Source organism: Lates calcarifer, linkage group LG11, assembly GCF_001640805.2.
Source record: "Lates calcarifer isolate ASB-BC8 linkage group LG11, TLL_Latcal_v3, whole genome shotgun sequence".
Classification (NCBI taxonomy): Eukaryota; Metazoa; Chordata; class Actinopteri; family Centropomidae; genus Lates; species Lates calcarifer.
The window spans coordinates 17883834-17901700 of record NC_066843.1 but is presented as its reverse complement, the minus strand read 5'-3'; the positions used below and the strand labels follow the sequence as shown (position 1 = coordinate 17901700).

At 38.4% G+C, this 17867-nt stretch overlaps 2 protein-coding genes and 1 non-coding gene across 3 annotated transcripts; all 3 read left to right on the top strand.

Annotated features, from left to right (window-relative positions):
• Positions 1-4643: 4643 nt before the first annotated feature.
• Positions 4644-12034, top strand: kri1 (KRI1 homolog). Its single transcript, XM_018698702.2, has 18 exons — positions 4644-4837; positions 4969-5045; positions 5146-5254; positions 5341-5440; positions 6137-6191; positions 6294-6343; positions 6420-6522; positions 6623-6700; positions 6788-6900; positions 6992-7220; positions 7347-7517; positions 8867-8942; positions 9308-9432; positions 9564-9726; positions 9810-9940; positions 10820-10884; positions 10975-11070; positions 11169-12034. Exons 1-18 carry the CDS (start codon positions 4753-4755, stop codon positions 11656-11658), a joined length of 2316 nt encoding a protein of 771 aa, XP_018554218.1. The 5' UTR covers positions 4644-4752; the 3' UTR covers positions 11659-12034.
• LOC127143055 (Z30 small nucleolar RNA) lies at positions 10590-10688 on the top strand. Its single transcript, XR_007814222.1, has one exon. It is a non-coding gene; the product is annotated as a Z30 small nucleolar RNA (small nucleolar RNA).
• Positions 12035-12796: 762 nt separating the features above from the next.
• spc24 (SPC24 component of NDC80 kinetochore complex) lies at positions 12797-16066 on the top strand. Its single transcript, XM_018698677.2, has 6 exons — positions 12797-12890; positions 13472-13654; positions 13852-13996; positions 14136-14240; positions 15633-15709; positions 15823-16066. Exons 1-6 carry the CDS (start codon positions 12821-12823, stop codon positions 15927-15929), a joined length of 687 nt encoding a protein of 228 aa, XP_018554193.1. The 5' UTR covers positions 12797-12820; the 3' UTR covers positions 15930-16066.
• Positions 16067-17867: the final 1801 nt, after the last annotated feature.

Here is a 17867-nt window from a genome sequence, read left to right as displayed (position 1 = left end):
ACATTTATCCATACACACACATTCATACAGCACTTGTTCTATACATACAAAGTGCTTTCTAACACATTCTTACACATTCACACACCCATGACACACACATTGGGGGCAAATTAGGGTTCAGTATCTTGCCCAAAGATACTTCGGCATGCAGACTGGAGGAGCCGGGGATTCGAACCACTGACCTTCCGCTCTACCTCCTGAGCCACAGCTGGCCAATGAATTCACTATTATTGCAACTTTACACATAAATGTGAATTGACATTTTTAAAATAAACTCACAGTTATTATTTTTTTGTTGTGTTTAAGTTCAGTTATTTTTTTTACCTTTCCACCTAGACTGCTCTCAGTTGGTAATCTCTTCCTGTACTATAGTACTATATTAGAAATTATTTGGGTATTTTTGACCCGTTTTTCTGTTCCTTTAAAAAAAAAAAACTTTTTTCTAAGCCACACTATGCCTTACTTTGTTGTTATCATGGGTGGCTGAAATTCTGGCTGAGGTCTGTGGCAAAGTTTTTGGAAAATGTACGGCACCATGTTCCAACAAATAATTACAATAACAAATAAATTTTGAATTTCCAAGTATTTCAATGAGTGCCCAATAAAGGGTTAAACGACTCTGGTATGCAGACATGGCTGAAAACGTGAGCAAGAGGTTTTTTCTTTTCTTTTCCTTTTTTCCCCCTCTTCTTTCTGGGGGGGCTGGTTGTGCTTTTGCTGTTCCTCTGTGGAATGCAAGACCTTTTTCGTGGAAAGTCCAGACGTCACAGTGAAAGGTAAAACCACAGTTTCTTAGAACTTCTCCAAAACTGTGTGTTATCACAAAGAAAAATAACATCTGTCTGTGTGTGTCTGCTCTAGTCTCTTCTTTATCTTCATCTATTTGAACATAATTAAAAAAAAAACAAACATACTAAATAGTTTGGTAATATTTAACTTTTTTGTTCACATTTTACACATATAATTTCATCATCAATTTGTTATTTTGATGGAGCCCCATCAACTTTAGTAACGTAGTAGCTTTTTATAAGCCAACAGTATGGTCCAATATATTAAACTGATTTGTATTTGTACAAGTAGAAGCAGAGAGAGGTTCCCATGACTCCAGACTCAGCTTGGTAGACATATTCAGTTTATAATGTGTTTATTCATGTTTACACACACAAAACACACAAAAAACAAGATTTTTTAAAACTCCAAATCCATGTTTTGTGGCAGCTTTAAGAGGACTCCACAACAACCGCCACCAGAGAAGAGAGGGAAACAAACAGCTCTGTGACCCTAAAGATCTGCTCAAGGCTGAAGATGGACAGAAGTGTTGAGCTGATAACACTAGTCAGGGAAAAGATGTATGACACATCTATAGACATATGTGCAAAACATACACATAAGAACAAACAAGCAGTTCCTGCAGACTTTCAGACCAATCTCTATTGGGAAAATGTAGGGTAACACTGTAGATGATTATTAGTACAGATATGTATATATATATATGAAGTGTGAAGCTTTCCTGATTCTCAGCACTCAGACTCCCAGTCCAGTGGTACGATTTGTGTTTGTGTGCACAGACAGCAGAAAATGTTTGTTTTTCAAAGAAAGGATTCATCTGAATCCTTTGACATCATTAATCATTAATTCAACCACATAAGGTCGAGCGCAAGTGGCTGGATCGTTCCAGTTGCTGCGACAGATGAATGGAATAAATATTGCTCAGGTCATGGAATGTTTTCTACCTGCTACACATGTTTTTCTGTTTGAGAGACAGGCCTAAACATCTATGTTACTGGAGTCAGTTCTGTCTGAGTGCAGCACATTTTCAGTTCAGGAGCTTTACAAACAGTTTTTTAAAAACCTAATTTGGTATTTCTATGTGATTGCATTTAGATTTTAAAATTGTTTAGTTTAAACTCCTGTTTTGTTTAATCACATAAATTCATTATTTATTCCTAACATATGTAGACATTATACCCTCTGAGGACATTTATGAGCAGGTTCTAATAAATTTAACCTGATGTTTTCAGACACGTGATCACCCAGTGGGTGATGATGACACTATTGCTCACCTGATCCTACATAAACAAAGCTAACCAGCCAGGTGCCCAGTCCCTGGACCATCACTGACCTTTGCTCAGACTATGTTTTGCTGGAAAGAAGCCAAGCCACACTTTGGATGCACACACCACTCACCAGACAACAGCTAGTAATATTTCAATCAAAGGTGTTCAGAGAGGATAAGAACTATGGTTGACTTATTCTTTATGATTTCTGGGCCTTTTATGTCTTTGATGGGACATAAGAGGAGAGAGATGGGAAACAATATGCAACAAATTATAACACTTTATACAGTAATTTGAATTTAAAAAACTCTTAGAGCTCATATGAGTATGATTCTTCAATATTCTACAATAATGACAATGAGTTGGCTTTTCATTCATTTTTAAAAAAGAGCGTTTGGTTTAAATTTTCCAGTCTGACCACAATACAGTAGGACATATGGGGAAGGATTGTAAAGACCATTTTTAATTTGTCTACAACTTGCCATGTATGACTGTTTTCTGACATGTTATTTGAAATTAATTCCTGGACCCATTATTAAAGGGATATGTAAAGTCAGTAGCTATATCAACCTTGATGAGAATGTCAACATTAGGGTGCTGCATATTGGTTTTGGAAAAAATACCTACCATACCTTTTGTTTTGCTAGTGCTGAAACTAAGACATTGTTGTTTTCTTTACAGTTGGCTTTATAGATGTTAGTTCAGGTGGGTTTTTTCCAAGTGTGTATTCAACAGTGTCATTGGCAGAATGACTGAATGACAAACTATTGGTCAAGTTAACTAACTTTATCCGCAACTTTATAGAGTACTGATGCTCATGGGTCAAATGTTACTGACTGTGTGGCAGTGTCAGTAGGGAACAGTGTCAGTATGTCAACAAAACAGCCTTTTCCCTTAACAGGAAACACAGGGACACCACAAATGATATAAGACAATTGTGTTTTGCACCTGTTGTGTCATTATAGATCACTATCAATATTCAGTGTAAGAGATCAGCTTTACCAGACTGATGTCCCTGAATCAGGTCAAAGCTTTGTTTTTTTCAGCTGAGGTGATTATGTATGAGTTATGTTATTCTACTGCAGTGGACATACTCTGTGTTTTTGGCCCATATTAATGCTGCCATGAGTCACAGACAAGTCACATTAGTTCTGGGAGCTCCTCCAATAGATCAACCTGCTCTGATGGCACTTGACGTCACATAATGTTTTGTTTCATACGTCAGCCAGCCTCGCCCCCTCTGGTGTTCCCATGTTGTGTAAACATCCTTTCCCATACTCTGTCAGATTAGTGATTGTGCAAACGCACTGACTTTACTCATCAGTAATATGATTTACCTTTAGTGGGACTTGTTATTCACACTTACTGTCAGGGGTTCACTGCTAAACACTCTGATTTCCATCACTCTGTGTCAGCACTGGCTGATACTGACTGATTTTTATTTGAGGTAAATGGAGTTCCACATAAGTAGACATCTGTTTGGAAACTTAACCCTGAACCATAGCAACCTAATTCTCATTCGTCAGTCAGTTTGCCATTTCTCTTTTGTGAACTGACATCTATATTCATTTGGCAGGTCCCCAGATTCTAGTTAGGTTCTTAATTAGTCCTTTATGAAGTGACCTGAAAGGTCAAGATGGGAAAATGCAGTAGTATAACATGTTGGCTGCTGACTGAAAGAAACAACATCAGCAACAGTAGGCTAACATTTCACAGCTGACTTAATGAAAATTTCCAGTTTATGGGTAGTGTAGTAGTGCTGGGAGTTACAAAACTCTTGCAGGTCAGTGTAGCCTGTGAGCTGTATGTAGATTTATATCTTCAAAGATTACTTCACCAAATTTTACTTCTGTTATAATCATAAAGTCTGTAGTTGAATTTTGGAGGGCTGTGATAGACTGGCAATTTGTCCAGGGTGTACCCCACCTCTACTCCTTAGGAATAAGCAGTATAGATAATGGATGGATGGAATTTCAGAGGGTACCTGAATATTTCAAACCATACAAAGAGCATTTAATAGCTAATAATCCTAATCCTAAAATGTTTTTTTAACTTGTAAAAACACTTTTGTTTTTTCTTTTTTGTTGTTGTTTTTGTGTATTTATTGGTTTGCAAAACTAAATGCACCAAAACAAGTGAACAATATAAGACACAGACATACAAAAGTACTGATAACATGTTTAACAGTATGGGATAAAAGTGTAAAAAATATAACTGTTAAATGACAATATATTAACATTTAAGTAAGTTTTTAAATATTTATAAATATCCATAAATAAAAAAAATAATGCAGATCATATGAAAAAACCTGGCAGTTCATTTGTTCTCGGGGATTTCTTCTGTCTATGTTTAAAGAACTTCTTTATTTACTGTCTCGAGAGAAAAAGAAATGAAAATCAGAGTGAACTCACGCAATTACAAAGAGATGAAAGAAGAATCCAGAATGTTATTAATTTTGTAAATGAATAATTTCCGCAATAAAATAAACTAAACATACTGAAATGTGCTGAAACGTTTGATTCGAGAAAACTGTAATTATCGCGCCCCCTGCAGGACAACCTGTGTAACCTCTGACCTGTGCACCGGAAACCACGTGATTCAGCTTTTCACATGCGTGTGTAGCAGCTGGCATGATTTCTCTGCACTAGTCTGTAGTTTTGTATTTTAGCGTAAAGCTATCTCGTTCAGTTGAAACATGTCAGGCAAATCGGAATTAAAGATCAACCCTCAGTTCGCACAGAAATATGACAAATACCGACAGAGAGAAGAATTACAGAGGCGTAAGTGTGTCACTGCTAGCTAACTATCATGCTAACGAGCCAACGTGGGGAAGTGGAGCTGGCTTTAAGTTGTTTTTTTCGGCGCTGTGATATTTGTTTGTGATTTTTCTTTGTCCTGTGTTGTTGTGCAGTGAAGGACCGATACGGAGACCAAGCCGATAACAGTGACTCTGAGTCGTCTGAGTCCAGCTCTGATGACAGTGAAGTGGTTAGCATCGCTGCTTCCTTTATTACCATTCTGTCATTAGTTGGAGACATCTATACTTTGCATCTCAGTGAGGTTGTCATGACTTTTATTTGCCTCCCAGGAGCTCGACCCCGAGGTTGAAAGGGATTTTTACAGAACATTGTCATTGCTGAAGAAGAAAGACCCGAAGATCTATGAGAAAGATGCAAAGTTTTACTCAGAAGGTGATGGTATGTAAAATCACTGGTGTTGCTTTCACAGTCTGTAGGACAACTTCTTCTCTGGTTAAGAAATCATCTAAATCTCTTGCTTTCAGGTGCATCCACCAGTGACGAGAAACCATCAACCTCAAAGAAAGCAGTGAAGCCCATGTATCTCAAGGACTATGAACGAAAAGTCATCCTGGAAAAAGAAGGGTGAGTGATCTCCATCATTTACAGTGTTTGGCTGCACCACAATCAGACTTCTGGGTCTTATTTGTCAAATTTAGAATGTTATCTGACAAGTTGTTTGGTTGAGAAACTGTTCAGCAGAATAATTGAGAATGGAAATAGTAGGTAGTTGTAACTGTATTTCATTCATTCCCTTACTACATTTAACTGTGGAAATAGATTACAAGTCATTCATTTATGCAAAAATTACCAGTTACCATTTATTTCCCAGCACCTTCCCATTCCTTCCACCTGTGGACAGTGGCAGAGGAGATATTGAAAACAATGTGATTGGGTAGTGCTGACTTAGATATGGCACACAGCTGATATTGTTTATATTTGTATTTGTATATATTGTTTAAAATTATATTCTACTTGTTGCGTGAGAGGCATGTCAGTTTTGACTTAAGCAACCTTTTGCTAATTGCTCATTGGTAGGTGTCATTATGAATTAGTGGTTTTATCCATATGTAGCCACCTATATTATTTGCCTTTACATGCAAAAGTTTTTGTGCAACTTTTTCATTTTTCAAATTTTATTTTAAACTGTAACCAGGGAAAAAGAAAGTGTTATAAAAGTAGTGCTCTCCTCCGAGGTGGAAGTGTTTTTAATCCATGGTTAACTTTTAGTGTGATTCATAGCGGTGGTTCTGAAACAAAAATCCTGTTTATGTTTTACAGTAAATATGAAGATGATGATGACAGCGATGATGAAGAAGCTGCTAAGAGGAGAGAGGTAGGTGAAGTTATATGATAATTTTGCTCCCTTCTGGAATTTGGAGATCCTTACCCACTGTATGTCAGATGTGTTAATAACTGTCATTGTTTTCCTTTAAAGAGAGCAGCCTCTCCCAGCTACATTCAAGAGCAGAGGGAGCTAAAGGAAAGGTAAGGCTCAGTCCATATGAAGGTGTGCAGCAGTAACATTCACAGACCATTTACGGAAACCAAAACTTCTTGTCAGTTTCCGAAAGTTCGTCCAGGACAGCGATGACGAGGACGAGGGCAGCAAGGACGGGGGAGGATCCCAGCTGCTGACCAGGAGGATCAAGACACAGGAGGAGAAGGTGAGAAGCTGGTACCTGGCAGCTCCTCCTCCTCTTGATGTAGATGTGTATGAACTAGATGTGTATGAACTAGGATAAACTGGTCTGTCTCTGTTTGTAGGATAAAGAAGAAGCAGACTATGTGGAATGGCTGAAGGGCCAGGCTGAGTTGGAAGGTCCGGAGGAGGTGAAGGACATGGTGAGTGTGTGTATTTAGACAGGAGAGAGTGTAAGAAGGCACGTAAGAAAAGAACATTAATTTTATTGCTGGTTTGTGATGAGACAGAAATACCTGAGGGACTACTGGAATGACCCAGAGCTGGATGAGAAGGAGCGCTTCCTCAGAGATTACGTCCTTAACAAGGGTTACCTAGATGATGACGACGATGATGATGAACGGTACGTCGCTGCCTGCCTAGATGTTAGGTTCGCTTTCCAGGGCTGTGACATGAAGGTGTGTGTGTACAGTAAATTCTCCTGATGCATTCAGAATCCCAACCTACGACGAGGTGGTCCAGGATGATGTGGAGGACTCTGAAGAGGAAGGGGAGACTTTCTTGGAGCGGCAGGAAGACTTCGAGAGAAGCTACAACTTCCGCTTTGAAGAGCCTGACGCTCAGCAGATCAAGACCTACCCCCGCAACATCGCCACCTCTGTGCGCTCCAAAGACGACCGCAGAAAACGCAAAAGGGAGGAGGTGAAAGAAAGGAAGCAAAAGGTATTGACAAAATATATATTGTCTAATGAAGTTCTTGATCCTGAAATATAAACCTTTGCTCTCTCTACTTCATTGTACGCTTTCAATCATTAGCTAACATAAACCTCTGTCCTACAACTATTTCAGGAGAAAGAGCAGAAGCGGGAGCAGCTGAAGCAGCTAAAGAACTTAAAACGCAATGAGATCGTGGAAAAGCTGAAGAAGCTTCAGGAGCTGACCGGCAACGAGCAGCTCGCCTTCAGTCAGGTAGACCTGGAGGGAGACTTTGATCCACAGCAGCATGACCAGCTCATGCAGGTGGGTGTATACACACATTCCTACAAAAAAAAACCATACACCAATATGTAGTTCTGATGCTCTGCAGAGTTAAGCTGATGCTAGCAGATCTGTTCCTCTGTTCTTTATTGGATTTGGAGAAGTTAACACTCCAGCAGACACAGCCAGCGTGAACTACCTGATATGGCGTTAAGTCTGCCAAAGAAGTGAACATGTGAAGTTTGAAAATATGAAAAAATTAGCCAGCTAGCTAACTACAGCTGATAAAATCTGCTAGCAACAGTTGTTTTTTCAATCAGCAAAATAAATGTTCACCAGCTAGTAATGAGAGAACTGCTTTTGTCTGAAATGAAAAAAACCTATTGTTTCAAAACGTACAAGAATTTCCATTTTCACATTAAATAAATTCTGACCTGATTTTAAATGTTTTAAATGTTTTTTTTAAATCTTTTTGGAGAGAATTTTATTTTACTGGTTCGATTTTGCATTGTGAAAGTTTACTCTGTTAACTGGATAAATGTTGTGACTTTTATTAGTCATAGAAGGTGAGAATGTGTATTACAGATACAGACTGTATACAATGTATGGTAGTTCTAGTCTACAATATTTCCGTACAGATGTTCATCTCTGACAGAAAACTGTTGTCTTGTATTTCTGCTCTCCTCTACCTGTGCATTTTGTTCAATGATAAATATTGTTGACTTATTTATGTGGTTGTAGAGGGAACTGTCCAGCAGTTAATTCTGGGCTGCTGATTTAAACATCTTGCGAAACCTGAAAACATATGTTACATGAGGATTCTAGCAGATTCAAATTTTCGTGTCAAATCATTTATATGGAGGTAAACTGTGAACTAATAAACAGGACTACTCTGCCACACAGAGGAGCATAATTAAAACAGTAATTATTGGAGACTGACTTTAAGCTGAACAGATTTATTGATTGATTTATTAAACCACAAGCAGCCAGCTGGAAACTGTCCGACTCTGATCCACTTTCCAGGCAAAGCACAGCTGGACTCAAACACCCGTCAGAATGAGGTCCTCACACAGCCAGTGTTCCTGTTGGCTGACACAGATGCTCCTGGTGGCACCTTTCACCACGGCTAATAATTGAAAGCAGTTGATTAAACAGCTACCTGCTGTGATGCTACCCAGCTCACACAGCTGTACTGTGTTTGGCTAATGAGGCTTATCCTCCGGAGGGTCAGTGTGCAGCAGTGTGTTAAAACCTGACTCCAGCCAGTTCGCATGTCGGCTGGTAACGATACTACATCTACTGCCCTTTACCAAGAGAGCACGCTCAATTTTTCCCTTTCCAAGTACATTGAAAGTCATTGTCAGTGAATTTTTTTTTTGTTCTATTTGCAGAAATTCTTTGGAGATGAATACTATGGAGAGGAAGAAGATGAAAAGCCTCAGTTTGATGATGATGATGAACTTGAGGGTAGGCCTGTGTTTTCTCTTTTTCTCTCTTTTTGAGCTATGCACATTTTATTTGCATGTACTAGTAATTCCATCACATTAAACCTGTTTCTGCCCCTTTGCTGCAGTTAACACTGACTAATTACTGAAATTACTTCCAAGATGTAGCTCAAGATTTAAAGCTTTGTCTTGACATTTGCAAAGATGTGGGATTGACTTATGTAGAGAAAATGACTTGGATATTTATGTAGCTATAAGAACAATGTGTTGCTAATTATATGTCCGTGTTTCCATTCTTAGTAGTAGCTTGAATAGTGTGATTAGCTAGTTAATGAAAATATTGTAATGTCTGAAGATGTAACCCATGGCTTCCTGTGTGTCCAACAGAGCACTGGAACTGGGACACGTGGACGGGAGAGGGACAAGAGGATGACTATAGAGAAGAGGAAGATGACTACAATGGAGAGGAATATGAAGCCTCTGGGCCACACTGTGAAGATGAAAACTTCATTGTAAGTTCACTTGTTTATGCTGAAGGCATTATTTTGCCCTCCCCTCAGCTGGTCACCTGTAAGGTGTTGAGATCGGCCGGACAACTTCTTTTATTGAATCCCACTCACCAGAGTTTGTCCTGTTGAGATAGATGGATGCAGACTACGACCCCAACCAGCAGACTGCCTCCAAGAAGAAGAAGAAAAAGGAGAGGAAGAAGATGAAGAAAGAGGATATACCACAGATGGGCAAAAAGAGAAAGAAGTCTTACTTTGCAGAGGTCATCACCAAGAACAAGCCTGTGTTTGATCCTCGTAAGTGTCAGTAAACGTGCCACTGAGAAGCAACTATCCTGGATCTTCTGTGGTTGTCTGACTCACTGCTGTTTGTATTTCAGAGGAGAAAAGCTTTGAGAAGTATTTGGATGAGTACTATAAGCTGGACTATGAGGACATCATAGACGACCTCCCATGCAGGTTTCGCTACAGGCAGGTTCTGCCCAACGACTTTGGCCTGAGCACTGATGAGGTGAGAACAGCAGCATTTTCAACCTCAAATAACTGACTGTTCACTAAGCCCCGCAGGCTTAATTCAAGCTAACACAGCACAAGCTAAAGAATTAAGCTAATATGACTTGATGACCAAAAAAAAAAGCTAAAGCTGCATGTCCCAAGCAAAAAGTCAGCATCCACACAGTTAATGATTTATGTAGAAGACATTCAAATAAGCAGCACTGTTGTTGTTTTGCAGTGTAAGATAGTTAGTACTAGCATTATAAGCATAAGGCAAGGTGGCTGTTATTATTCTAATTAGTGTGTGTGGCTGCTTAATTAATACTTGTTTGTATTTTCAACAAAACTGTGTGTTTTCCCCCAAATCCAGTCAAGGACAAGACAGAGCTGCTAATGTTAGCATAAACACTAACATCCAGAGCCATGCTAACATCTGAGGTGTGTGTTAGGGCAGACAGAGTGCAGGAATGGGATGGGATAGTGAAGAAAAAGTAAACCACATCATATCTCTTACTATAGCCCCATACAACATGTTTAGGCCTGCTGTGCCTTGTTCCAGCTTTGATTGGATGGGAGAGGGGTTTTGTGAACAGTCAGTTGTGATACAGAAAATAAAGTGAGAAGCATGAATATAATGTGGGCTGACTGGGTGTTGGTGAATGATGCTGCAGTGATGAGCCTTGATGTGACTGATCTGGTATTGTTTCCCTCTGGGGAAAGCTCTGACCAGGGAATGATCTCAATTTAATCTTCTCTCTGAGCAGACCACACAGTGATTAAAGCAGCAGACATGATCTCTAAGGTGTCTGCCTGATGGTCCAAACAATGACAGTTTGTTGCAGAAAGACATAATTTATTGATTTGAACTAATGAATGACTTTGGTTCTTTTCTCAGATTTTGAATGCTGACGACAAGGAGCTTAACCGATGGTGCTCTCTGAAGAAGACCTGCATGTTCAGGTACTGGCTCTGTCCTTGAAATGTTATACCTGTTCTGTTGTCTCAGGCCATTTACTACACTTAGACTTTGTTTTTCCCCTATTCTCTCAGGTCTGAGAAAGAAGAAATGAGCGATTTGAAAAATTATAAAATCAAGGCCCAAAATGAAAGGAAGAAGAAAGAAATCCTCTGCTCTGTATATTCTGAGTGAGTATAACACAATGCACAAACCATTTGGATCCTGATAATAAAGTCCTCTTTACTGTAGCATTGCGTAACAATATTTATCTGAAATTAATCTACAGAGAAGATAAAGAGTTGGCAGAGGCTAAAACCAAGGTGGGGAAGAAGAGGAGAGATCGTCTGAAGAACGCAGAGAAGCAAAGCAGAGAAGCCGAGGACGGTGACACAGCCGCCATCGTGGACTCTACAGGCGAGACACTTGCCCAAGCTCTTAGAGAGGCAGGGGAAGAGGAGGAGGAAGAGGTTTTGATACCCAAGAAAAAGAAGATGAAACACGAAGAGGAACCCCAGATTACTGCTGATGAAGTGGCAGATAAAGATGATGAGGTAGAGAACAGGACTGAGAGGCCAAAATGGGCCAAGAAGAAACACAAGCGTTCAGGTGGACGCCTCATATCAGGAAGCCTCGGGGTGAGAATAGGCGGCCGGGATTTCAGTCGACAGAGACTGAAGGCGTACGGTCTGAACCCGAAGAGACTGTACTTCAGACAGATCGGCAGACAGAAACGAAAAGCACAGGAGAAGAAAGAAAAGCAGAAAAACAAGGAGTGATTAAGCTACTATCTTAGCAAAATCTGTTGATTTTTAATGGTCCAAGAATTAAATGCAATATGAAGAATCGGTTAACTTTTCTGTTGTTTTATGGTCTCACATTGACCTTTAGATTTCTACAAAAAAAACTTAAAAGGTTGTTTTAAAAAAAAAAAAAAAAAAAAAAAAAAACCTGTAACATTTACAATTGAGTATACAGTTAGCTCCTCACCAAAAGCCCAGTGTGAGGCCAGTATGGAGCTGAACCCATTTTCTCTTGCTGTGTTTATATTGTTGTACATTAATATTTCAAACTGTAATAAACATGCAGTTAAACTTTGATCTGTGTGTTTTTAGACATGGTGGTGTAATAAAGTTTACTGGTGAAGTAAAAAAATGCTTAATGCTTGTTATTCAGAGAATGTTATGTCTTTAATCACTTTCCCTCTATAGAGTATTATTAGTAGTATTTCCTACTTTTACCCAAATTTGTAATCATACTTCCATCTGCCTCCTGTATCCTTTCAAAGCTGACTGAACCAAATGTTTCAATCGTCAATAACTATGTGCTACATGGTCTGAACCGGGTAAGTTAAAGAAACATCCTTATAATGTGTGGACTTACTGTAGTTATATAGTAACACTTCAGTTTAGAGCTCCTCTGTGATTCTTCTCATGCTTTCATTTATTTGTTAGCAGAAATATAGTGATAATACTGATATGCATAAGTGTGTAAGTATAGTGAGATGAAGATGTAGAAGAAATGATAAAAGATGTTTTGATTTCCACTTATTTATCTTGACCCAGTACAAGCAAAATACTTAAACCATATTTCCATTAAAATCTGATAGTCAACTATTTTTATTTCTTTTTTTCCCCTCTATACAGTCAGTCGTCTAAGGGACCATTTTTCTCATCTTACCCTAAATGTATCAAACGAGGAATGTCAAAACAAAACTGAGAGACTGAATGTGGATGAAAAACAGTGGGAAACAATGAGAGAGGAAGTGTTTTAGATTTAAATACTCCAGGAACTAAAAACATTTTATACTTGGTATACAGTTTACAGTGGATGGTTTTACAGTGTATGGTATGGTAGTAGTACAACATGAACCGTCATAGTGTGACAGCTTTCTCTTGTACAGTAGGTGGCGCTATGCCGTGAGAGGCTGGTGGAAGTCCAATGACCAGAGAAGAAGTAAAGAAGAGGCGCGCTCAGAGTCTGAATTTGAATCACGGAAAGGACTTCTCCGGTATGGTGTTTTTGGCTTGAATTTTACCGATAACTGGTTTATCTCTCTCATAAACATTGTTCTTACTACTTAGTCTATAATATTATCGTAAACTGTAATGTGTTACGGTATCATTTATATCACATTTTAGCTAGCCACGTAACTAACGTTCACACTGCACGTAGTTAACGTTGTAAACAAGGTAAACAAAGCAGCGATGTTTTCCTGCACTTTAGCTAATGTGTTACCAGGCTGTTGCTTTGACTGTCACATTAAAACATTCAGCGAGAGGGTCCGTGTTGGAAAGTAATACACATTTCCTACAATAAGTTAGCGCTACCCAAGTTCAGTATGATTTAACAGTGGTACAAGAAAGTATTTTGATCTTTTTCTTAAGTGAAGTAACAGTTAACAATTTCCTGCTTTCAGCAACATCATATTTAAATACCAAAGTGTTAGCATCAAAATATACTAAAACGAAAGATGTGAATATATCTATCAAGGAGGTATACAGTTTTGTAGTATAGCCTTGATGAGTTCTTAGTCATTGCCTCTAGCATGGAAAAATGCATGATATTTTCTGTTTAATCTTTTTATCGTAGCTGTCAGTGCCACCACAATGGCTCAGGGTCATAAATTTCAAGACCTGGAGGAGACGGGGGAGGCGATATTGGCCTTCATCAACAGCAGCAAAGCTGAGAAACTGAAGCTGATTAAAGATGAACTGCAGACCTTTTCTGACCAGCACATGGAGACAAAAAAGATTGTGACACAGATTTTAAAGGGCAAGTAATCAGACATTAAATGATCTCTTGTTTCTTTTCAGCAGTCATTGTTCTCCACCGTTCTGTTTTTCTGTATTTATGTTGAATAGTATGTCTCATCTACACTGTATTACAGTGTATAAGGTTGTGACATGAGTCATGTCCAGATTTCTCTATTTTCTTTTCCCCTTTGACATCCTATCACTGTCCACCTGCAGAAGAGGCTCAGATTGCGGAGAGTGTTGGCCAGAGGCTGCTGGACATGGAGGAGGAGAAGAAGCAAAGGGAGAGGGAGCTGGAGAGTCTGGAGGAGCAGCTGAGGCAGTGCATAGCCAAGAGCCAGATCACTGACTCAGAATTACAGTATCTTTTTATATGTGTGAGTGTGTGTGTGTGTGTGTGTGTTTGCAATGAAAAGAGTCAAATCTCTTTGGTGTGATATTTAAATCCTGTCCTGCTGTATTCACCTTTTTCTTTGTTAGCATCTTTAACTCACCTCCAGGTTCCTGAAGGGAGAGTTAGAGAGTCTGAAAAACACTGAACACGAGCTTGAGACCCTTCAGAGTGAGGTGGATGAAGACACCACAGAGGTTATCCCTTCAGCAGTGTGAGTATCACATATTTACTAATAAAACTTTCCATTACTTTCTGAGAAAATCCACATTTTAGTGGGGATCTGACTCATATTAATATTTTTTTCTGCTGGAAGATGTGCACACAGGGGTGGATGGTGCTGTATATAAAATGAACGAAGTATAATAATAGTGTGACCTATTCAGTAGTCCTCTAGTAGATATTGGCCTTCTGAAGGTTTCAGTGTGTATGAAGTACTTTGGAGACCTGTTGTTTCAACATGAGTATATAATAGGGCTGGGCAATAATTATCATAAATGTCAAATCAATATGTCTTTCAAGTTTAAAGGTTGATTTTTACACCTGTTCATTATGGTAAGAACATGACAAACACTTGCCAAACAATAAAACATTTTGCATCAGTGGTAGAAAGACAATTACAATGATAACTCAACTTATTTAAAACATAGCTTGGACAATGCATACCTGCTATTTCTGTGACAGTTTGTGATAAATTTCCATAAATGCTATATAAGCATGGAAATTCATCATTACGAACATTTATCAACCATTTGTTGTATTTCTATTGAGAAAAAATCAGTCATTTTATACTGCAATCTAATTTTATATCTCAATTTAAAAATATGTTGCAGTAATTATCATTATTGTTTTATGACCCAGCCCTAGTATTTTACAGATTACTGTGTCCCCTTTCCTTATGTAACAATAGAAAGCATGAACACTAATATTGAGGTTTTGAGCAGCTCCACATTTGACAGTTTTTTTTTTTTAACATTTCTGTTCTAATTCTAGAGATCTGCATTATTGCAGAAGTCACAAAGAAAAATGAATACAGTGACACATCCTTCCAGTGAATGGGATGTCTGGCATTTGATAATGCAACATACAATGTATTTTGATAATTGATGAATGGTTTCACTAAATATGCTAAGCATTTGTTGGTTTAGGCTTTTTAAATATGCAAATTTAATGCTTTTGTTTGTTTTTATATATTTGTAAACTGAATATCTTTGTGTTTTGGACTGTTGGTCACCAAACAATCAAGACAAAACAAAACATTTGACTTCACCTTGGGTTCTGGCAAAATTATAGTGGACATTTCTCCCCATTTTCTGAGATTTTTTAGACTAAATGATTGATAAATTAGAGAAGAAAATAACCTATAGATTACTCAAAATTAAACGTAACTGCTGGGTGCAGCCCTACAGCTTCTACTGTCAAATCAAGAAGGCATCTCTGTCTGCTTTGTTGAAATCACACATTCTGCTCTTTCACAGGCAGACGTTGACACAGGAAATAAGTTGGCAAGAAAAACGTCAATCCTGTTTACTTTGTGTACAGCTGCATTTAGGACTTAGAAGTAGTGTGATGTTTTTAATTTGATTTCTTAATCTTCCCTCTGTAGGTATGTGGCTCAGTTGTTCTACTTAATAACCAAGATCAAGTGGGAGTATGATGCACCACCCAACATCTTAAAAGGAGGTACGATTTTGCTTTTTGTAGTTATTGCTGTGTGTACAGTATCAGTGTGTTGTGTCAGTGAATGTGTTTAATAATGCAGCTTCCGTTTGGCACTTTGTTTCCTCCTCTTGCAGTGCACTATGGTGCAGACCTTGCAACTCCCATCAACATTGACACCTCTATGCGATCACGGAGTGATGTAAGCGACCGGCTGTGGGGCTTTGTCAACACTGAATGGTAGATGAGGGACGGTGGTGTGGTGTAGCCAGAGATTTTGTGTACATTATGTATCTGTTTTCCTGTTAATGTGTTTGTTGTTTTATTATGTTCTATATAACACTGATATTGTTTTAAAAAATTAAATGACTCAGACCAACACTTTAGTGTTTATTCTCTAATGTATCTCAGCATCGTAAATCCATCAGAGCATTTGTGGTGTGAGACAAGGTGAGGTGGTGGGTCGGTCACTAGATGTCACTGCAGGGCTGTTAAGTGGTGAAGTGTGTTTTGTAAATGCCTGCACAGTTTCCTTGGAGCAACACAAACTTAAATGAGACATTACAGAGGAACAGCCTCTTTTAACCATTTATATCAATAGTTTGTTAACAGTTCCATATTTCAGCCATCTCCATGACAAATGAGCAAACTCTGTTTGCAGGGGTAGGCGGACAGATGCTGTTGAAAGCTTTAGAAGAGGCTTGTAGGTGGATGAGTCAAACTGCTAAGACCAGTGGTTCCCAGCCTTTTCTGTCTGATGTACTGTTACAGAACAATCATATAAGGTAAAGTGACACACCATCAACACCTCCAGTCGTGTTCCCATGAATGGATTATAAACTGGGTGATTTTTTAAAAACTATTAATTATATAAATGTGGGTATCTTTACAATATTTATTCATATAGTTGAACTATCAGTGTTTAGGTTGCTTTGCTTTTTACATTCATGCTACTAGAGGCAGAAGTTAACTATTTCAACTTTTTATCCACACATTTAGCTAGCTAGTTCAGCTGAATATTTACTTGAACAACTTTTTAAAAGTTTATTTTTCCATAATTTTTTATCCAACTATTTCAAATGTTTATCTATTACTTGAACTAAATATTTCAGCAGTGTATCCATTATTTTTAGCTAACTCATCTGTTTAATCATAATTTTTATTAGCTGTTCATCCTTACTGTTAACCATCTATTCCAGTCATTTCTCCATTACCTTTAGCTAACCACTCAATTTCCTTTCTTGGATGCTAACTAGTTTCCACTGACAGTCACGACTTGTGGTGACAGCTGGCTCAGACTGTTGCCAGCATACTGGTTATACTAAATTGACTTAAGATCAACATACCATTTTGTTATTCTGTAAGTCTGTTTTATGTGTTTATTTTTTGACCCTAACATAATTATGTAGATATATATTTTCAGTCGAATCATAATAGCTATTTTTTGGTCATTAGTTGAGATTTCCATGTATCCCTGGGTCACCAAATCACTGGTGTAGGCCATGCAAGCTTGGTTCACACTGGCAGAGGAGACTGAGGACATTTTACTCTTTTGAAAAGTAATATTGTAATATTAAATTATTATGTATTAATGTTATAATCAATTAGAGGTAAACAACTTCTGTTTGGCATTATTGTCTGTTGCTAATGTATTTAGAAAGCTTGTACCTGTACATCACTACCATAGACCACAGACATCTGTAAGTGTAACTGTACCATACGAAACATCACCCTATCTTTAATTAATCAGAATTTAGAAATGATAGTCCGGAATTGGCAAAGAAAAAAAAAAAGCGTCATGGCAAATGACATCTAGGCAATGACACTAAGATGATGAAAAATAAACTTTTATCCAGGAAACACAGATGCCCGACGTACTGTTTCTGCTTTGCAAGGCATGTTATTATTTACCCCTAGGCCTGTTCTACTGAGAACTGAAACTTTCTCCTTTGAAAAGGAGCCACGACAACGTACCACTGTAGCACAGCGGGCGGAGGCTTATATACTCACATATACCATAACTTGTAAGAACCACGCACCCACATGTGGTTTCCTTACGATAAACAGAGCCTTTAGTACACAGGTTTGTTTCTGCAACTTCATCTATTCTTCAGCATATGAAATGAAGTGGTTTTAACAGGTGGTTAGCATGGAGGTGGGGGTTTGGTATGCATTGAAGGCC